Source organism: Hyla sarda, chromosome 3 (assembly GCF_029499605.1).
Source record: "Hyla sarda isolate aHylSar1 chromosome 3, aHylSar1.hap1, whole genome shotgun sequence".
NCBI classification, from domain to species: domain Eukaryota; kingdom Metazoa; phylum Chordata; class Amphibia; order Anura; family Hylidae; genus Hyla; species Hyla sarda.
In genome coordinates, this window is record NC_079191.1 from 40,385,070 (window position 1) to 40,408,706 (window position 23,637).

General features: G+C 42.5%; 1 protein-coding gene across 3 annotated transcripts in view; it reads right to left on the reverse strand.

Annotated features, from left to right (window-relative positions):
* Nucleotides 1–310: 310 nt before the first annotated feature.
* The window catches only part of EIPR1 (EARP complex and GARP complex interacting protein 1), a 335,275-nt gene continuing 311,948 nt past the window's right edge, over nucleotides 311–23,637 (reverse strand). For all 3 annotated transcript variants that reach the window (XM_056564094.1, XM_056564096.1, XM_056564095.1), the window contains one exon: nucleotides 311–624. In XM_056564094.1, the coding sequence (XP_056420069.1) occupies nucleotides 450–624 (175 nt within the window). In that variant the 3' untranslated portion in view covers nucleotides 311–449. The remainder of the gene's footprint in view (nucleotides 625–23,637) is intronic.

Genomic DNA, 23,637 nt, shown 5'->3' on the forward strand with positions numbered 1-23,637 from the left:
GTTAATTTTCAGTAATTTTTACTCATTATTACTTTTGTCATTTTTGTTTATTTCAGGGAACTTTTTGGGTTTTTCTGTCTTTGATGGAAGGGTACAAATAATAAGTCATCATCTGGTAGATACAAAAAAAAAAGTTTCTATGTGTTCCAAAGCTTCATCAGATGCACCGATGTGTTCCAGCTGTTTGGCGCTCAGTAGTTTCCAATAAAAGCACAAATTTTCAGATGACAGTGTTAAGCTGACATCTATTTCATTAGGATACGGTATCCTAGTGTCTGAGCAGAACAATCTAAAAAAGGTCAGGCCAGGCCCAAGATTTGGTCATTTATTACAAAGCAATAAACAAATATAATAACATATTTCAGATAGCCGTATCTCTCGAATCGCCAAATTACAGGAACTGAGCTGTCAGTGACATGCAATCACTTGAGCCGAAACAAACGAACAAATTACAGCAGTATGTTATATTTGAGTGCTCTTGGTACTCGGTTAATAACCAGCCTTCCATCATAACTTAAGGAAGCAAAGAGCCAGGGGTCTGCAGAGGACCATTCCACGGCGTACACACTGTCTTCATGCTCTTCATAGGTAGCTATTATACTGTCCTGAAGTGGCTCTTTTATTCTAAGAGGGAAACAAAAAAAATACAATTAGCTGAAAGGAAAAAAAAATAAAATGTCACGTATCAGTGTAATGTGTAATTATAGCCGGGGAACGAAAAGTGACACAAAGTGCCAAACATTGCCGGGACATCCTGAGGTCGTAGATCGCATAGATATTTTATAGCCATTGTCATGTATTCGTAAAGAGCAATTTTTATTTAACCTGTTTATTAGTAGGAAGGATGACTGGTGGCGTTGTTGAAAAGTTTTCAAAAATATAATCATAGAGGAGTGAAATAAAAAAAAAAAGATTTTTTTAAAAAGTACTTTTTTTTTATATTTTATGCAAAGATCACAGTGACTGCCACAAGTACAGGCCGATAGTGGCAATAAATACAGATATGAAGTTATCGACATAGATTGGTATTAATACCTTTCCGGTGGAATATATTCTCCCAGATCAAGCTGATTTTGTAGCGGATAGACGCGCTCAAGATTAAACACAGACTTATCCATCTTATCTCAATCATACAATCAAACCTGGATAGAGCTCCTGCGCGGTAAAAGTATGCTTTCAATATTACACTTACAAGCAGGCTTTGATGCTATCACTTGGGAATACCTCCGCTCTATTCTTGGGAAACTGGGCTTTGGCAATGAATTATTAACTCTTTTAGATATTCCATGCTTTCACCTTATGACCAAAGAGAAGTGCAACGGTTTCAAATTAGCTTTATTTCTCATTTATCATGGAATTTGTCAGAGCTGTACCCTTTCTTCTGTCCTTCTAAGATTCGCCATAGAATCTTTGTCCATATGGTTGCGTTCTTACCCTAACATAAAAACTGTTATAGTAAGGGTTAGTTCACACAGCCATTTTGTCGTGGTAAATGGAGCTCGTCCTATTTTTTTTCTCCGCTTAACTCCTGTAAAATAAAGGACACCCAATGGACCCAACTCAAGTCAGAGGGATCTGTCAGGATTTGGCAGTATCAGTTGTGCTCCGACCCGTCCCGGGGCCATACGGCCCAAAAAGTAAAAGAAAACTGAACGGGTCGGGGGACAAGGTGCCGTGTGAAATTAGTCTAAGTAAGCATGCACATACTTGTCTTCTTTTTGGAGCCAGCACAAGATTTACTCAAACAATCAAACTCTTAGACAAGCTTAAAAAAATTGCTTATTTCTCATACTGTTTAATTTTACAACCATAAAAGTAAGTGCAGCGGACTTTTCGAGGCTATTTAGGTGCCAAAGTAGCCCAAAACAAAGATTGAAAATGAAGCAAGTTTGAAATAGAAAAAAGACCAACTATGAACCAAATGCAAAAAGATGGCTTACAAAAGTATTTAAATTTCAGATGTTGCATGTAAAAACTCGAAATAAGTCTCACAATCAGTGTGTGAAGTCTTAGAGGTGAACGATTGGGGACATTCCTTCTCCTTCCTCTAATGTTTTTTCTTTACCATTTCCTCCGCTTCTTGTTTTAATAGTTTTATTTAATGGTACAGTAATGTGATGAGAATTATCAGTTCTTTTGTGTTATATACAATAATTACATGAAAATATGTCACCATTATGTTTATTGCTTTTTGCCTCGTGTTAAAGTCGGAAAATGTTCCATTAAATGAGCATACATGTTGACTTTAAATATATATGGCCGATTCATTCCTATTATGTAAACAACATTTAAACCTATTTGCTTCATAAGTTTTTCTTATTATAACACTCAAAAATTTGGAAAACAAAGAGATTCTTTATTTAAATTACCAACCAAACCTATTTCCCCCTCACAATCTACAAGGGGGGAAATAGGTTTGGTTGGTGATGTTCTAGCTGTGCTAGAATAAAACAAATAGCGCTGTAGGACTAGTGATGTTATGGGCAACGTTACCCTAATCCCCCCCCCCTCCCTCCCCACAAAAAAAATAATTAAAATACAAACCGGAGTGCTTCTTTTAAAAAAGGTTGAGAAAATGGTCGTATTTCTTTTGTAGATCAAATGTGAATAGTTTTAAGTGTGTTTCCTCGTGTTTCCATATGGTAATATGCCATATGGTCACCACCATATTTCACCACAAACAGCTATGGTTTTGTAATGTAGTTTTTGCCCGCGTGGCTCGTACAAGTGAAATACAACCACAAGACAATTTACTTGATTATGTAAATAGCGCATGTTTCGAGTATTTATAGCCAACTATCATATCCATACACATTTCTAGCCCATAAAGTAGTGCATATGTTTGTGTCTCTTTATTGAATAACAAGATATTCAAGGCACCAGGTCATTAACTTTTTTTGCACCCACTGCTTATGTTTATATGAACTGCAGCTATGTTGAATTCTACAGTATATAAAGTCATGGCCGTAAATGTTGGCACCCCTGAAATTTTTCTAGAAAATTAAGTATTTCTCACCGAAAAGGATTGAAATAATGAATGTTTTGCTATTGTGTGTATAGGAACTAAACAAAACAAAAAAAAGAGGAAAAAAAGCAAATTGGACATAATGTCACACCAAACTCTAAAAATGGTCTGGACAAACTTATTGGCACTCTTTGAAAATTGTGGAAAAATAATATTGTTTCAAGCATGTGATGCTCCTTTAAACTCACTTGGAGTAAGTAACAGGTGTGGGCAATATAAAAATCACACCTGAAAGCATATAAAAAGGAGAGAAGTTCACTTAGTCTGTATGCCTGTATGTGCCACACTAAGCATGGACAATAGAAAGAGGAGAAGAGAACTGTCTGAGGACTTGAGAACCAAAATTGTGGAAAAAAGTGCTAATCTCCCTGGGCGAGGACGGAAGAGAAAAATTGATGAAAGGTGGATAAGCAGCCCCAAACAAGGTCCAAAGTTATTCAAGCTGTCCTGAAAGCTCAGGGAGCATCAGTGTCAGTACAAACTATTCGTTGACATTTAAATGAAATGAAACGCTATAGCAGGAGACATAAGAGGACCCCACTGATGACACAGAGACATAAAAAAGCAAGATTACATTTTGCCAAAATGAACTTGAGAAGCCAAAATCCTTCTGGGAAAATGCCTTGTGGACAGATGAGACCAAGGTAGAGCATTTTGGTAAAGCATATCATTCTTCTGTTTACTGAAAATGGAATGAGGCCTACAAAGAAAAGAACACAGTATCTACAGTGAAATATGGTGGAAAGTGTCCGAGATCTTGGGTCTTCCAGCAGGACAATGACCCCAAACATACGTCAAAAAGCACCCAGAAATGGATGGCAACAAAGAGCTGGAGAGTTCTGGTCCAGATTTAAATTCCATTGAACACCTGTGGAAAGATCTTAAAATTGCTGTTGGGAAAAGGCGCCTTCCAATAAGAGAGACCTGGAGCAGTTTGCAAAGGAAGAGTGGTCCAACATTCCGGCTGAGAGGTGTAAGAAGTTTATTGATGGTTTTAGGAAGCGACTGATTTCAGTTATTCTTTCCAAAGGGTGTGCAACTAAATATTAAGTTAAGGGTGCCAATAATTTTGTCCAGCCCAATTTTGGAGTTTGGTGTGACATTATGTTCAATTAGCTTTTTTCCCTCCTTTTTTGGTTTCTTTCCAATACACACAAAGGGAATAAACATGTGTATAGCAAAACATGTGTTACTGCAATCCGATTCTGTGAGAAATACTTCATTTTCTTGAAAAATTTCAGGGGTGCCAACATTTATGGCCATGACTGTACATATTTTCACACAATAGTCCAGAAGAACAGCACAGCCACTACAGCATAATGTCCAGTTTAGGTGCATGCCATCATATAGTTCCTGGTTAGGGAATCCAGACATCAATCCAAAGGAAAGGATAGTAGCACGCAAGAAAGTCCAATAAAGTGCAGTGTTTATTACATACACAGCATAGCAAAGTGCGACGTTTCTGAGGTCTTTCACCGCCTTTTTCAAGCATAACAAGTGAGTCATACATACATGGGTTCTTAAATAATCCCCATTACATTAAACAATCAAAGTGAATACAAGTCATATTTCATACATTGAAGTGTATCAGAGGGACGAGGATACAGTATGTGCAAGATACATAAACAAAGTGCATATATATAAAAGTTAAATCAGTGCATGATATATTAAAACCATAGTGAAGGTTAAAAACAATAGCTAATTAATTCTAATAATGCTGGAATATGAGCGGGCACTACAGAGAAAGGAAGGAATTTCCAGCGCGGGATGAATGCAACAGGTTCTTTATTAAGGATCACATGGAATGCACAGGTAACACCAACGTGTTTCGGGTCAAGCTGGACCCTTAATCATGGCATGATTAAGGGTCCAGCTTGACCCGAAACGCGTTGGTGTTACCTGTGCATTCCATGTGATCCGTAATAAAGAACCTGTTGCATTCATCCCGCGCTGGAAATTCCTTCCTTTCTCTGTACTGCTGTGAACCGGGAACACTGCCGGCTAATCCAGGCGCAGGTGTAAGCTTTAAGCTGAGGAGAGCCGTCAGTTTTGCTTTGCTTTGTTTATGAGCAGGCACTCATCACCAAAACTGGCACTCGGTATAGTACAATACAAACATGTTAGTGTGGGTGAAAAACAACTGCGCTGGCACAAGGCCCGCGTCTACATAAGGAGGAAGCCGGATTGCATGTACCAATCATGGCTCAGCATCAGCGTCGCCATGGTGATGATGTCTAAGGAGGTCAGCGCATGCGTATGGAGTTCAGCGCTGCAGAATGTCCGTTAGTAAATAAGCCAGTAGCAGTGATTCGCATCTGGGGCAGCAATAGTTCAACTGGTATCGGCAGCACCTTCAAATGTCAATAACAGGTAGGTATCCAATCTTCAGTCATCACAGATGCCCGGTTGTGTCACCGTTTTGCCAAGATAAGCCCGATCAGGATGACAGATGCTGGAAAAGCAACATCACCCAAACAGCTTACAGGACCATACCCAGCTGGCTCCCAGTGCAGGAGAGGTCTCGCTGCTTTGGACAGACTACAGCCCCCTTACTTCTGCTTACTGACAAAATAAAATAAAAATAATAAACAAAATTAAGGCAATCCGACTTGAACCTGATTTCTGTCAAGATGTGTGGTAAATAATCAGTTATGACGGTCAGTGGTGAAATAGCCTCCATTCCAAATCCAAGAATCTGAATTTTTTATTTTTATTAAATGATATTAATAAAGCTCACTAGTTATTCTTATGTTTTTCCTCATGCAAACAATTGTCATTACCAAAGTCAGGATATAGAGAGAGAATGTATCTCAAACATTTTTGGATAAGTTTTATATTCGACATTCAAGCCTCTTGGTTTTAAAGACTCCAATGTGTGTATCCACTTCAATTCACGTTTCTTCAAGCACATATTCCTACCATAAGATATTTCTGTGTGCTTTTGGTTTTTGTGGATATATCAGTTTTGACTATACGATCCTTAAGATTAGGGGCCCTCTGTTATGACATTAAAGGTGGTAATTTGAAGGAATCAATATGTGGGTATCAATCTCTGGTCAAATACTAGTGTTTTCTCACTATCTGCGCCATTTTACATAAATAATAGTTATATGTGGTCACCATTGGTATTCTCTCCATATTATTTTTAGTTTTAATCCTGTTGTCAACCGTTTTACCCAATACCCTATCTTTGTGTCTCAATATCAATTTATTAGGGTATCCTATTTGTCTGAACAGTCTGGTCATTTTATTAAGGGCAGTGTTTAATTTCCCCTCCTCTCCTGTCTGTGATCCTCTTTGCACAAAGCATTTGACTATATGGTAATGCCTCCACCATGGCCCGTGGGTGACAACTATCAAAGCACAATAAGTTGTTACAATCTGTTGGCTTAATACAGTATATAAATCTGTTGTCAAGCCACTTCCCATGATGGAGACCAAAACATCTAAAAATTGTACTGTAGTATCAGAATATACTAATGTATAATGAATATCCGGGTCAACTGTATACAAAAATGTATGAAAATTATGTAGCTCCTCCTCTCCCCCCCGTCTAGATGAGGAAGATGTCGTCTATGTATCTGCACCACCCCAGAACATGTCTGAAGTGGTGAGACACAGACGACATCCTCCTCAAGGTGGGCCATGAAAATATTTGCATAAGTGGGGGCCACATTGCTCCCCATGGCCACACTGTAACTCACTAATCTTTAACAAAAAACAGTGGTATCACGTACATAAGATTTTGTATTGATCACATAAGGTCTTAGAATTTTATCCAAAAAAATAGATATATTAGAGGTAATTGAATTTCTCCCTGAAACGATCGGCCTGCCCGGGGGATTTTTTTTAAAGGTCTTGTGGATTTTGGGTAACAAATATAATAGTGGGGTCACTGGGCAATCCACTATTAGAAACCTCTTTATTTCATCATCAATGAGAACCTAAGTGCTTGCACAGTCCACAATACATTAGTTTTTTTTTTTTTTCAATGTCCCCTTTTGGGCCTCTTGCCAACTTACAGTACACATCTACATCATTGAGCTGTCTATCAGACCCCTGTACATATGTGAGCCTGTCCATAACCACGACCTGCTCATTAAGCGTTCCAATCTCTTCCTTTGTAAGAATAGAATTAATCAATTTACTGGTATTTGATCAGAGATGGATACCCACATATTGATTCCTTCAAATTACCACCTTTAATGTCATAACGGAGGGCCCCTAATCTTAGGGATCGTAAAGTCAAAACAGATCTATCCACAAAAACCAAAAGCACACAGAAATATCTTACGGTAACCAATAAGGGCTGTTTCCCATGTTGTTCATGTGCTAGCTGTAAATATATTCGAAAAGGATCAGAATTTGTACGTCCAATGACTAAGAAAACATACCCTCTCAAATTCTACTTAACACGTAGTTCGGATTTTATTGTCTATGTTTTGAGCTGCCCTTGCGATTTGTTATACGTGGGAGAAACCACATATGATTTAAGAACACGTTTAAACCAACACAGGTATAGCATTTGCAAGGGCAGACTAGACCTACCGGTTTCAAAAGAATTTATGGAACATAAACATTCAGAAAAAGATTTGAGGGTGATGATTATAGATCATGTTCCTCCATTGAAAATGGGGGGGGGGGGGGGGATAGGAATATATGCTTGAAGAAACATGAATTGAATTGGATACACACATTAGATACTTTAAAACCAAGAGGCTTGAATGTCGAATTTAAGACTTATCCAAAAATGTTTAAGAGATAAATTCTCTCTCTATACCCTGACTTTGGTGATGACAATTGTTTGCATGAGGTGAGTTTTATTAATATTGTTTTATTTATTTTTTCCTGATTCTTGGATTTGGAATGGAGGCTATTTCACCACTGACCATGGCAACTAATTATTTACCACACATCTTGACAGAAATCAGGATCAAGTCGGATTGCCTTTATTTTATTATTTAAATTTTATATTTGCAGTAAGCAGAAGTATAGAGGCTGTGGTCTGTCCGAAGCAGCGAGACCTCTCCTGCACTGGGATCCAGCTGGGTATGGTCCTGTAAGCTGTTTGGGTGATGTTGCTGTTCCAGCATTTGTCATCTTGATCGAGCTTATCTTGGCAAACTGTGACACATCTGGGCATCTGTGATGACCGAAGATTGGATATCTACCTGTTATGGACATTTGGAGGTGCTGCCGATACCAGTTGAGCCAACTATTGCTGCCTCAGATCCGAATCACTGCCGCTGCCCGATTTATTAATGGACATTCTGCAGCACTGAAACTCCATACGCATTCGCAGACCTCCATAGACGACATCACCAAGGCGACGCGGATGCTGAGCCATGATTGGTACATGCAATTCGGCTTCCTCCTTACGTAGAAGCGGGCCTTTTGCCTTGCGCCTGCATAGTTGTTTTTCACCCACACTAACATGTTTGTATTGTACTATACCAAGTGCCAGTTTCGGTGGTGTCTGCCCATATTCCAGCATTATTAGCATTAATTAGCTATTGTTTTAACTTTCACTATGGTTTTAATATATCATGCACTGATAAACTTTTATATATATGCACTTTGTTTATGTATCTTGCATATAATGTATCCTCGTCCCTCTGATACACTTTTAAGTATGAAATATGACTGGTATTCACTTTATTGATTGTTTAATTGTTTAATGTAATGGGAATTATTTAAGAACACATGTATGACTCACTTGTTATGCTTGAAAAAGGCGGTGAGAGACCGCAGAAATGTCGCACTTTGCTATGCTGAGGATGTAATAAACACTGCACTTTATTGGACTTTCTTGTGTGCTGCTTCCCTTTCCTTTGGATATATTTATATATTTTTTTCTTTTTTTTAAGGAAATAAATATAAAAAAGTAAAAAAAAAATACATAAAAACACTAAAAGTACAAATGTTTTATTACAGTAACTTGGTCATGTGATTACCAGCCCGACTCTCCAATTCTTCCAGTACTTAATATGTCAGAGCAGGATGTCAGTTCTGGCTTTTAACTTCCAGTTAATGACCTAATTACCTTCATATAGTAGTTATATATCTCCCCTCAAGCTCTATCTGTATACTGCTGATATCTCTATCCCCTCCTGCTCTATCTGTATACTTCTGATGCTGTCTCTGTGGGATCAGGATATATAGTAGTTATACACCTCCACTCCAGCTCTGTATACTGCTGCTATCTCTATGGGATCCGGATAAATAGTAGTTATACATCTCCCCTCCAGCTCTATCTGTATACTGCTGCTGCTATCTCTATGGGACCCAGATATATAGTAGCTATACACCTCCACTCTAGCTCTGTACCCAAGAAAAAATTGTCACGTAGAAAATTGCTCAGAAAAAAGTCCATATGGAAAAATGCCCATGCAAAAATATGCACATTTGTTGTACAAGTATTGTCTATATTTAATATTCAGTGGGGCAAAAAAGTATTTAGTCAGCCACCAATTGTGCAAGTTCTCCCACTTAAAAAGATGAGAGAGGCCTGTAATTTCATCATAGGTAAACCTCAACTATGAGAGACATAATGAGAAAAAAATAATCCATAAAATCACATTGGCCCTCATTTACTAAAGGAGAACCAACAGTTTTTCTCGGTTATTGCGCCCAAAATTTGGTCGCATCCCGCGTGCGACCAAATCTGCGCCCAAAATTTAGGCGCACAACCTACATTTTCAAAAACACTCGGAGAGTTTAATTTAACCTACAAAATGGGCGTGGTTTACTCAAAAATGGGCGTTAACCCGACTAAATGGAAAAATCACTCGGAGTAATTGTGAAATCACTCTGAAAAAAGTGTGATTTCTCAACTCTGAAAAACCGACAGCCCAGGGGTCGAGTGAAAATGGAAAAATGGAGTGTTTTTGAGGAAGGGACAGCTGATCATTGTGGTTCATGATTAAATTACTTGTTTTATACTTAAAAAGCATTTTTAACCCCTCAACGCTTTTATGATTACATTATGTAATAGATTTTTTTTATTTATATATATATATATATATATATATATATATATATATATATATATATATATATAGGCAACACAGACTTTCAACTCCCTCCAAAGGTTTTCTATGGGGTTGAGATCTGGAGACTGGCTAGGCCACTCTAGGACCTTGAAATGCTTCTTACAAAGCCACTCCTTTGTTGCCCGGGAAGTATGTTCATTTTCATGCTGAAAGACCGAGCCCTTGCTGATAGAAGAAGGTTTTCACTCAAAATCTGACAACAGATGGCCCCATTCATTCTTTCCTTTACACGGATTAGTCGTCCTGGTCCCTTAGCAGAAAAACAGCCCCAAAACATGATGTTTCCATTCCCATGCTTCACAGTAGGTATAGTATTCTTTGGATGCAACTAAACATTCTTTATCCTCCAAACACGCCGAGTTGAGTTTTTACCAAAAAGTTCTAGCAAACTTCAGAAGAGCCCGGACATGTATTGGCTTAAGCAGGGGGACATGTCTGGCACTGCATGATTTGAGTCCCTGGCGGCATAGTGTGTTACTGATTGTAGTCTTTGTTACTTTGGTCCCAGCTCTCTACAGGTCATTCACTAGGTCCCCCCGTGTGGTTCTGGGATTTTTGCTCACCGTTCTTGTGATCATTTTGACACCACAGGGTGAGATCTTACGTGGAGCCCCAGATTGAGGTACATTATCAGTGGTCTTGTAGGTCTTTCATTTTCTAATATTTGCTCCCCCAGTTGATTTCTTCACACCAAGCTGCTTGCCTATTGCAGATTCAGTCTTTCCAGCCTGGTGCAGGTCTACAATTTTGTTTCTGGTTTCCTTCGACAGCTCTTTGGTCTTGGCCATAGTGGAGTTTGAAGTGTGACTATTTGAACTTGTTATCAGTATAAAAGACACCTTTCCACAACCTCAAACAGGTGCCATTAATACATGTAACTGTAATGTCTGTTTATTTGTTTTTGCATTTTTCTGTTTAGGTGTGTATTCACACACTAGTTTGTTAAGAGCAGTTTGCTATTTCACCTGGATAGGGAATAGTTAATGCTCTGAACGAATGAAAACTCGGGTGGAGTTATTTAGCCAGAATTCTCCTGCATTCTGGGACTGGTTATTGAGTGCAATACTACCATGTCTGTTTGTGCTATATTCTGACTAGGTCTGCTTGAGCATTTTCTTTGTACTTATCTTGTCATTTTATCTGGGTTTTTAGCAATGGTTATATAGCATGCTCCTTGTATTTTAGTCTGTGTTACCTTAGTCGGTTTTAGGATTAATTTGTTCGTTCTGCTTTGTCTGTGTTCACACTGTGTCTGAGTCTAGCTTGTACCCTGTGCTCTGTATGTTATATTCTTGTTCGGTATTCTGAGTCTATTCAGACTCATCCGGTTCTAGTCTAGTGTTTCATGTATTATATTTCCGTTTTCTACTGGGTCAGCATTTTGTCCACACGGTGGAGTGTGTCCACTGGCCAGTAGCCTATTTGGCTTTATTATTAATGGTTACTCCTATAGTGGAGTGGGGACTCCAGTTTGTATGTTCTGTGTCCCAGTGTGAACAGTGTCCTACATATATATTCTGTTTGGTAGATCTGATCTTTGTTCTTTGTACTTGTACCTGTTTATGAACAGTGTTCTATGTTACCTGTTCAGTTTAGTGTTTTGGCTCTCAGTTCTTCTGTTGATCCTCTTCATCTCCTGGATTCTGCTGTATTCTGTCTGGTATATCTGGTTGTCTAGTAGTTTTCTGTTCTGGCCTGTGACCAACTATGTATATTACGTGTTTTTCCGCCACTGCACTTTAGCGCAGGAAGGGACCGGCGCCCAGTTGTCAATCCACCATTTAGGATGGATGAGCAAGTAGACAGGGCTCACTCTCCCTGTCCCCTCGGTCGATCCTTGACAGTAACAAGTGGAGGACAGAGGAGACACTTAAAGAAGAAGTTAAAGGTCTGTGAGAGCCAGAAATCTTGCTTGTTTGTAGGTGACCAAATACTTATTTTCCCCCATAATTTGCAAATAAATTCTTTACAAATCAGACAGTGTGATTTTATGTATTTTTTTTCTCATCATGTCTCTCATAGTTTATGTATACCTATGATGAAAATTACAGGCCGCTCAAGTGGGAGAACTTGCACAATTGGTGGCTGACCAAATACTTTTTTTTCCCACTGTAGTTATTGATATCATAAAGGACACCAGTCAGATTCATTATGGTATTTAACTGCTTCCCAGTACTTTCAGAATAGACAACTTAAATTCCCAATCCCAGCACCTGGTAAGTATTCATGGGGGCAAAGCTTCAGTGACATGTACACTGCCTTCTACCCTCCTCCCAGCCACTATTATGTTTTTTTTGAAAATCCCTTAAAACTTCTAACCTGTTAGTGGCTTGCCAGGTGTGGCCTCCAGCAGCAGCGTTCAGTCAAGTCCTCGCTCACCAATCACCGCCACAAAAAAAAAAACATGTTGCAGTGTGATTGGTGGGCAGAGGGCTCAATCGCACAAGGCTGCTAAGGCATGTGGTCACAACCTTATACATTGCACTACTTATCAGATTATTGATTGAGCAGAATAACTTAAAGGGGTACTCCAGTGGAAAACATTATTATTATTTTTTTCAAATCCAGAAAGTTATACAGATTTGTGTTCACTTATATTCAAAAAATCTTAATCCTTCCAGTACTTATCAGCTGCTGTATACTACAGAGCAGGTTGAGTTGCTCATTTCAGCTCTCTGCTGACACCTCTGTACATGTCAGGAACTGTCCAGAGCAGCAAACCTCTCCTGCTCCGGACAATTCCTAACATGGACAGAGGTGTCAATAGAGAGCAGTGTAGTCAGACTGAAAAGAACAACTCAACTTCCTCTGTAGTATACAGCAGCTGATAAGTAATGGAAGGATTACGATTTTTTAATAGAAGTAATTTACAAATCTGTTTAACTTTCTGGCAACAGTTGATTTGAAAAAAATAAAATAAAAATGTTTTCCACCGGAGTACCTCTTTAACCCCTTGCATGGCATATGCTGAGATGGTGTGCAAGAACGATTTAATGGAGCTATAAAGAGCAGTTTACTGTGTGAGTGGCCGCTGAGGGAACTCTATACTATGCAGGGCCATTAAAATGACATTATACTGTCAGATAGGCCACTGAGGGGGCCTCATACTGTACAGGATACTATGGGGGGCATTATACTATCAGAGGGCCACTGAGGGGACCTTAGACCGTGCAGGGTACAAAGGTGGCATTATACTTTCAAAGGGGCCGCTGAGGGGGCATTATATTTGGTAGGGTACTAAAGGGGAATTATTCAGTCAGAGGGGCCATTGAGAAGACATTATGATAGTAGTGGTGGAGGTGGTGGTGGGGCGTCAGTTCTGTGAGTATTTTTCATAGAACCAAAAGGAAAGGGAATAAAGCAAATTAAGGATAACAGGTGAGACATGTTACACTCGTGTCTTTTTTTTCCAACCAATGTAACTATGTAAGTAAATAAGTATTTTTGGCAGAGTAACATGTCTGGTGTTTTGCATTTTATTTCTTTAAAGGGTACCTCTCATCAAAAAAACTTTTGATATATTATAGATTAATGTATGCAGAATAACTTCACAATTGCATGTTATTAAAAAATATGCTTCTTTCTATTTAATTTTCCACTTTAAAGAAATGACCACTAGGGGTCTCCCTACCAGTCCTGGCAGCAAGCATTTCAGACTCATGCTGGAGTCCTAAACACTACGAGCTGCCAGTCTGCTTTGTTCACAAAGGAGAACAATCAGAGCTGCCACCCTGCTTTGTTCACAGCCTTTTTGGCTGTGAACAAAGCAGGCTGGCAGCTCTGAGTGTTTAGGACTCCAGCATGAGTCAGAAATGCTTGCTGACAGGACTGATCGGGAAAAATACAATAGAAAGAAGCATATTTTTCATTAACATGCTATTGGAAAGTTATTCAACATTCATTAATCTAAAATATATCAAAAGTTTATTTGATGAGAGGTACCCTTTAAAGTTTTATCTATTTCCATCATCAACACAAAGGATATGATTTATAAAACCCATAAATGTACATGACCCCTGGAATTGCTGTACAGCCTGTTGCAAGATGGCAGATCGGCCATATTGTCAGCCAGGAAAGACCTCACTATTGGAAGCGGTTGAGGAAAGTAAGATAAGTCCATTTATAGCATGCTATCATTGATTTTATATTTTATTTTTTGCTCTTAGCATTATGGCAAAATGCGCATGTTTAATACAGTGTGAAATTGTTTGGAATGCTTTGTCTCTGACACCTTTCCTTTTGTAGGAACATTTCTGGTTATCGGCTTTTATAGTGGCTTAGAGCTGTTCCGATATTAAAACTCTGTGAAATGGGCAGGTTTGTACACATGCAGCGTCTTAACGCTTGCACCTAAATCTCCGCTTCTCTTGACGTTAGTGGAGATTGAATATTTTCAAAGAACGCTTTATCAAAGCCCTTACGTGTCAGGATTTACCTCATGTCTGAAGCCACGCTTATTCAGATTTACATCAAAAGATGCCATTGCTATTGCATTCAACCAGCATGTATCAAAATGAGGTTAAATGTGTTCTCTACAGGGTTACATAGAAATAATATATAACAGATAATTACTTTTTTTTTTTGCACATTTTAATATACTGAGATTTTCATAAAACCAAGAAAAACAAGTACCGTATTTTTCGCCCTATAGGACGCTCCGGCATATAAATCTCACCCAATTTTAAATTAGGAAAATCTAGAATACAATGTAAAGTATAGGTCACAGTGATCTTCAACCAGCAGACCTCCAGCCGTTGGCTGTCCGGGCATGCCAGGAGTTGTAGTTTTGCAACATCTGGAGGTCCGAAGGTTGAAGACCACTGGTATAGGAAGTTGTACTCCCCGTGTCCCCGCTGCTATGGACTCGTCACCGCTCATCACCGCTGCCCTGGATGTCGCCCTCCACTGCTGTCGCCGCGTCCCCGGGGTGTCCCCGTCGCGCCGGAACGTCTCTGCTGCCAGGTATCCTCGCTCTCCGTCGCTGCCATCACGTTGCTACGCACGCCGCTCCTATTGGATGACGGGACGGCGTGCGCGACGACGTGATGACGACGATTGAGAGCGCCGGCCATGCAGGGGATCCTGGCACGGAGCAGACACCGAGGAGGCAGGTAAGGTCCCTCCCAGTGTCCTGCAAGCTGTTCAGGATGCCGCGATTTCACCGCGGCGGTCCCGAACAGCCCGACTGAGCAGCCGGGTTAGTGTCACTTTCGCTTCAGACGTGGCGGTTAGCTTTGATCGCCGTGTCTGAAGGGTTAATACAGGGCATCACCGCGATCAGTGATGTCCTGTATTAGCCGCGGGTCCCGGCCATTGATGGCCGCAGGGACTGCCGCGATAGGTGTGTATTCGCCGTATAAGACGCACAAACTTTCCCCCCAGTTTTGGGGAAGAAAAAGTGCGTCTTATATGATGAAAAATACGGTAAGTTCTTTAAAGGGTTATTCCGACAACTGAATGTTATCCCCTATCCTATGTACGGAAGGCGAACATTGCCAAGCACCACAGCATACACAATGAATCGAGCACTGGACAGACAGTCCGCTCATTTCATTGCCGGAGACATTTTTCTCTTGTTCTAGTAATAAGTGGGGGTCCCAGTGGTCAAAACGCACCCATCACCTAGTAATCCCCAATACTATGGATGACTTTCAATTGTGGGAATACCCTTTTAAATAGGCACTGTCAGATACAAAAACCTTTTATATGTTGAACATCTCGGCAAAAATTAACCTTTCTAATAAACTCCATAAGAATATTGTAGGTTTTTTATACAAATTATGGCATAAAAAGACCACTAGGGGTCCCCATACCATCCAGAGCATAATCCTGTCTGGCTGTAGCATCATCTTTGTCCCAGCTGAAGCACAGGCTGATTCTGGAGATACGGGGCCTCCGTTGCTAATCATATAGGTCATCCTGTAAGGGTTGTTAGGTACTGATGGTTTGCCAAGGCAGTAAAGGCCCTAACAATAGCTTTCAGGACTGAAATGTATGGCACTCACATGGGCGAAGAGGTTCATGAATATTCACAAGGTGGGTGGGCATATATGGGCGGGACAGAAGCAGGAAAGCTGGGTATGCCAGGTCCCACCTTGATTGCGCAAAGAATGACATTTACATAGTAGCAATGGTGACTAATACACCCTATATCTCTGGAACAACAGCGCTGATCCAGGAAAATTATACTTCATTTTAATCCGTTTGACCTGCACTATAACTTTGTGTATTGGGTTTGGCACAGGTGAACCAGTTGTCCGTTCACCTGACTGCCTCATATAGACACACTTTGTAAAGTAAGGCCCTGAATACTAGACTAGTTGTTTAACCCCTTAAGGACCAAGGGCGTACAGGTACGCCTTTGCTCCCTGGTACTTAAGGACCAAGGGCGTACCTGTACGCCCGTGGGAATTTCGGTCCCTGCCGGGCGCCGGGCGGGGACCGGACCGGGGTGACTGCTGATATTGATCAGCAGGCACCCCGCGCCAATGCCCAGGGGGGTCATCAGACCCCCCCATGTAGGCGATCGCCGAAAATCGCAAGTGAATTCACACTTGCGATTTTCGGCGATTCCGGTGATGCGGGTCACGTGTGACCCGCTGATCCGGAGATACAAGGTGATCGGGGGTGTAGGATACACCCCCTATCACCCTCTGTATCTATGGGGAAGTGGCGATGTCGTCACCCCCCCCAGGATCGCTGCTATTGGCCAATTGGCCAATCGCTGCAATTGGCCAATAGCAGCCGGCAGGGGAGGGGTTAACGGCCCCTTCTCGCGGCTCTGCTTGCTCCCTGAGTTCATTCAGCGGCCAGAGCTGCGAGAAGGAGCCAGGGACCCCCCCTCTGTGAAGATCGGAGCCCCTCACAGAGGAAGACCCCCCTTAGAGCAGGGAGAGAGTACAGCCCCAGGGACAGGTAGGGTTAACCAGTAAAAAAAGTAAAAAGTAAAGTAAAAAAAAAGTTACAATTTCCCCCCCCCCCCCCCTGACCCCCTAATAGGACCTAAAGGGTCCGCAACAATTTTTTTTAGTGTGACCCGGGCCCTATTAGGGATTCAGGGCGCTGCATTTGGCCATTTTTTTTTTTGGCTGCAGCGCTTTTTCCCCCCCCATACAGTTAGTTACACCAATCACACACACTACATACTCACCCCCCCCCCACACACACACACACCCGCCACCCCCGCCACCAAACCCCCCCCCCCCCACCACCGTAGAAAAAAGGCGATGGCTCGCCAGGCATTTTCGGCAGCGGAGGCATATGCTTTTCTTGCCTCCGACTCCGAATCTGTCAGTGAGGACGATGAAGATCCAACATTCCTGTGTTCTTCATCGTCCTCCTCATCATCTAGTACTGATGATGAGTCACCTATACGGCGGCGGAGACGCCGCCAGGCGAGGCCACGCACCCCCCATGATAGTGGCCCAGTGGCCGGCACTAGTGCGAGTGGTGATGCTGCTCGTACTAGGAGTCCGACCCCCCAGACAAGTTTACCAGAGCCACCTTCCGGTGAACCTGTCTGGAGACCCCCAGAGGCTTATCAGCCACGGGTTCCGGAGTTTGTTGGCGACTCCGGAATCCGGATTGACAATTCTGGATTCACTGAAATTGACTATTTCAGTTATTTTTTCAGTGACAGTTTTGTCAATCTAATGGTGGAGCAGACGAATCTGTACGCCAGGCAGTTCATCGCCCACCACCCTGATTCTATTTTGGCCAGGCCCAATGAATGGTACGCCATTGATGCAGCAGAGATGAGGACATTTTGGGGCCTCTTGCTGCATATGGGCCTGGTCAAAAAACCAAGTGTCAGACAGTACTGGAGCGGGGACATCTTCTACCAGACCCCGCTTTACAGTATGGTCATGGCACGGAGGCGGCATGAGGCGATTCGGAAATGCCTGCATTATGCAGATAATGCGGCATGTCCGCCCCGAGGTGATCCCGCCCATGACCGGCTTTACAAAGTGAGGCCGGTCATCGATCACTTTGGGGTCAAATTTTTGGAGGCCTATGTACCGCTCAGGGACCTCTCTGTTGAAGAGTCTCTTATCAGTTTTAAGGGGAGACTCATCTTCCGCCAGTATATTCCCTTGAAGCGGGCGCGGTATGGCGTGAAGCTCTATAAACTTTGTGAGAGTACCTCCGGGTACACTCTCAAGTTTAGAGTGTATGAGGGACGAGATTCCCGTATTGAACCCCCAGATTGTTCCCCCACTCTGGGTGTTAGCGGGAAAATAGTTTGGGAGCTTGTGCACCCTTTGCTGGATAAGGGTTACCACGTGTACGTGGACAACTTTTATACCAGCATCCCTCTCTTCACATCCCTCGCCGCCAGATCCACGTCCGCTTGTGGGACCGTGCGGAAGAAACAGAGAGGCCTCCCTATAAATTTTCTGCAGACACCTATGCCCAAGGGTGAGTCCCGTGCCCTTACCCATGAAAACCTGTTGTTGGTCAGGTATAAGGATAAGAGGGATGTCCTTATGCTGACCACTATTCATGGTAACGGCAGCTCACCTGTCCCTGTGCGAGGTACCACAACACCGGTCCTCAAGCCCGATTGTATTCTGGACTACAATCGGTATATGGGGGGAGTTGATCTTTCTGATCAAGTCCTCAAGCCATACATGGCCATGCGGAAAACACGGGTATGGTACAAAAAAGTTGCGGTCTACATGGTACAGGTTGCCATGTACAACTCTTTTGTACTGTCCCAGTACGCTGGCAACACAGGGTCATTCCTCAAGTTCCAAGAAGAAGTCCTAAAGGTCCTGATCTTTGGCGACCGGGAAAGAGCAGGCCGGACTTCCCAAGGAACTGGAGTTATAGGTGCCAGGATCGTCCCAGGCCAACACTTTCCAGGTGAAGTCCCCCATACTGGAAAGAAGGGACGATCCCAGAAAAAATGCAGAGTGTGTAACAGGAGGGGGATTCGGAAGGACACCACCACTCAGTGTGACACTTGCCCCGATCATCCGGGCCTCTGCATTAAAAACTGCTTCAGGGAGTATCACACTTCCATGGAGTACTAAATTTTTCCTTTTCATTTTAATTTTCCATAATTTGACCCCAATGTACCATGTCCAGAGTACATTCCAAATTTTAACACCATAAAACCACTAAATTGCCCAAAAAAACTCATCTAAAAAAAAACAAAAAACTGATGAGACCTCTGGGGGTATTTTTTTCTCTGGGTCATGGGTTACTGAGTCACTATCATCGGGGACTTTTTTTGTTGCCTCAAATGCGCAGCGCTCTCTCTCCACCTGAGCGGGGTGCGCATTTGAGGCAACAGGTTAGGGACGGCCACACACGTCACATTCCCAGAATGATGATTCAGAGCATAGGGTTTGGGGTGGGCATATTTTTTAGTTTTGGCTATGCTCTGGGTCATCATTCTGGGACCATAACCTGTTTTATAATTTTATGTCCCACTGTACCCCATTTTAGTTATTTAGTGTACCCCAGTTATTTACCCCATGTAATGCCCCTTGAGGGGGGGTCCCACTGTTCTGGCTCCTTAGGCCGCAACGCAAAAGCTCAAGGCCCCTGAATGCGACCTGCTCCTCTCAGACCAGTGTGCAAGCTGTTTACGCCCAAACTTGAGGTATGTCCTTACTCCAAAGAAATGTATTTACAAACTTACGGTGACATTTTCTCCTTTTACCACTTGTGAAAATGAAAAATTTGGTGTAACCCCAGCATTTTAGTGTAAAAAAATCAAATTTTTCATTTTCACATCCCACTTCATGAATATTTATCAAACACCTGTGGGGTGTGAAGACTCACTGTATCCCTTGTTATGTTTCTTGAGGGATGTAGTTTCCGAAATAGTATGCCATGTGTTTTTTTTTTTTTTTTGCTGTCCTGGCACCATAGGGGTTTCCTAAATGTGACATGCCCCCCGAGCAAAATTTGCTCTCAAAAAGCCAAATATGACTCCTTCTCTTCTGAGCATTGTAGTTCGCCCGTAGTGCACTTCAGGTCAACTTATGGAGTACCTCCATACTCAGAAGAGATGGGGTTACAAATTTTGGGGGGTATTTTCTGCTATTAACCCTTGCAAAAATGTGAAATTTGGGGGGAAACACACATTTTAGTGAAAAAATTATATCTTTTTTTTACATATGCAAAAGTTGTGAAACCCCTGTGGGGTATTAAGGCTCACTTTATTCCTTGTTACTTTCCTCAAGGGGTCTAGTTTCCAAAATGGTATGCCATGTGTTTTTTTTTTTTGTTGTTCTGGCACCATAGGGGCTTCCTAAATGCGACATGCCCCCCGAGCAAAATTTGCTCTCAAAAAGCCAAATATGACTCCTTCTCTTCTGAGCATTGTAGCTCGCCCGTAGTGCACTTCAGGTCAACTTCTGGGGTACCTCCATACTCAGAAGAGATGGGGTTACAAATTTTGGGGGGTATTTTCTGCTATTAACCCTTGCAAAAATGTGAAATTTGGGGGGAAACACACATTTTAGTGAAAAAATTATATATTTTTTTTACATATGCAAAAGTTGTGAAACCCCTGTGGGGTATTAAGGCTCACTTTATTCCTTGTTACTTTCCTCAAGGGGTCTAGTTTCCAAAATGGTATGCCATGTGTTTTTTTTTTTGTTGTTCTGGCACCATAGGGGCTTCCTAAATGCGACATGCCCCCCGAGCAAAATTTGCTCTCAAAAAGCCAAATATGACTCCTTCTCTTCTGAGCATTGTAGCTCGCCCGTAGTGCACTTCAGGTCAACTTATGGGGTACCTCCATACTCAGAAGAGATGGGGTTACAAATTTTGGGGGGTATTTTCTGCTATTAACCCTTGCAAAAATGTGAAATTTGGTGGGAAACACACATTTTAGTGAAAAAATTATATATTTTTTTTACATATGCAAAAGTCGTGAAACCCCTGTGAGGTATTAAGGCTCACTTTATTCCTTGTTATGTTCCTCAAGGGGTCTAGTTTCCAAAATGGTATGCCATGTGTTTTTTTTTTTTTGCTGTTCTGGCACCATAGGGGCTTCCTAAATGCAACATGCCCCCCAAAAACCATTTTAGAAAAACGTACTCTCCAAAATCCCCTTGTCGCTCCTTCCCTTCTGAGCCCTCTACTGCGCCCCCCGAACAATTTACATAGACATATGAGGTATGTGCTTACTCGAGAGAAATTGGGCTACAAATATAAGTATACATTTTCTCCTTTTACCCCTTGTAAAAATTCAAAAATTGGGTCTACAAGAACATGCAAGTGTAAAAAATGAAGATTGTGAATTTTCTCCTTCACTTTGCTGCTATTCCTGTGAAACACCTAAAGGGTTAACACACTTACTGAATGTCATTTTGAATACTTTGGGGGGTGTAGTTTTTATAATGGGGTCATTTATGGGGTATTTCTAATATGAAGACCCTTCAAATCCACTTCAAACCTGAACTGGTCCCTGAAAAATAGTGAGTTTGAAAATTTTGTGAAAAATTTAAAAATTGCTGCTGAACTTTGAAGCCCTCTGGTGTCTTCCAAAAGTAAAAACTCGTCAATTTTATGATGCAAACATAAAGTAGACATATTGGAAATGTGAAAAAAATAAATTTAATTTGGAATATCCATTTTCCTTACAAGCAGAGAGCTTCAAAGTTAGAAAAAAGCTAAATTTTCAATTTTTTCATAAAATTTGGGGATTTTTCACCAAGAAAGGATGCAAGTTACCACAAAAATTTACCACCATGTTAAAGTAGAATATGTCACGAAAAAACAATCTCAGAATCAGAATGATAACTAAAAGCATTCCAGAGTTATTAATGTTTAAAGGAACAGTGGTCAGATGTGCAAAAAACGCTCTGGTCCTAAGGTGTAAAATGGCCTGGTCCTTAAGGGGTTAAAACTGACAACTGAGCCTGAAATGATGTTGTCACGATGCCGGCTGGCAGGTAGTGGATCCCCTGTGCCAGAGAGGGATGGCGAGGACCGCGCTAGTGGACCGGTTCTAAGCCACTACAGGTTTTCACCAGAGCCCGCCGCAAAGCGGGATGGTCTTGCTGCGGCGGTAGTGACCAGGTCGTATCCACTAGCAACGGCTTACCTCTCTGGCTGCTGAAGATGCTGAAGATAGGCGCGGTACAATGGAGTAGGCAGAAGCAAGGTCGGACGTAGCAGAAGGTCGGGGGCAGGCGGCAAGGATCGTAGTCAGGGGTAACGGCAGGAGGTCAGGAACACGGACTAGGAACAGACTAGGGAACGCTTTCACGAGGCACTAAGGCAACAAGATCCGGCAAGGGAGTGCAAGGGAAGTGACTAGATATAGGGAAGTGCACAGGTGAACACAATAAGCTAATTGGGCCAGGCACCAATCATTGGTGCACTGGCCCTTTAAATCTCAGGGAGCTGGCGCGCGCGCGCCCTAGAGAGCGGAGCCGCGCGCGCCAGCACATGACAGCAGGAGACGGGAACGGGTAAGTGACCTGGGATGCGATTCGCGAGCGGGCGCGTCCCGCTGTGCGAATCGCATCCCCAACGGCCATGACAGGGCAGCGCTCCCGGTCAGCGGGACCGACCGGGGCGCTGCGGAGAGAGAGACGCCGTACGCGCTCCGGGGAGGAGCGGGGACCCGGAGTGCTAGGCGTAACAGTACCCCCCCCCTTAGGTCTCCCCCTCTTCTTGGGGCCAAAGAACCTGAGGAAAAAAAATTCAATTTTTCCGTGATGAGGTCCGATGCAAATTAGGAGGGGTTCTGTGTGGAAACGAACGAGACAGTCCAATCTTTTATTGTAAAAACAATAGATGTAGAGGGGTCTGGCGAGACTGGTCACAGGAACGTAGAACCTGTTGATGAGAGAGGCCAAAAAAAATTTTCCTGCAGATCCGGAATCCAAGAAGGCCACTGTAGAGAAGGAGAAGGCAGAGGCAGACATCCGCACAGGCACAGTAAGACGTGGAGAAGCAGAGTAGACATCAAGGACTGTCTCACCTTTGTGCGGAGTCAGCGTACGTCTTTCCTGGCGGGGAGGACGGATAGGACAATCTCTTAGGAAGTGTTCGGTACTAGCACAGTACAGGCAGAGGTTCTCCATACGGCATCGTGTCCTCTCTTGAGGTGTCAAGCGAGACCGGTCAACTTGCATAGCCTCCGCGGCGGGAAGCACAGGAACAGATTGCAGAGGACCAGAGGAGAGAGGAGCCGGGGAGAAAAAACGCTTCGTGCGAACAAAGTCCATATCCAGGCGAAGCTCCAGACGCCATCCGGAAGAACGCATGTCAATGCGAGTGGCAAGATGAATGAGTTCATGTAGGTCAGCAGGAGTCTCTCGTGCGGCCAGAACATCTTTAATGTTGCTGGATAGGCCTTTTTTAAAGGTCGCGCAGAGAACCTCACTATTCCAGGACAACTCGTAAGCAAGAGCACGGAACTGAATGGCGTACTCGCCAACGGAAGAAACACCCTGGGCCAGGTTCAGCAGGGCAATCTCGGCTGAAGAAGCTCGGGCAGGTTCCTCAAAGACACTTCGAATTTCCGAGAAGAAGGAGTGTACAGAGGCAGTGACGGGGTCATTGCGGTCCCAGAGCGGTGCGGCCCAT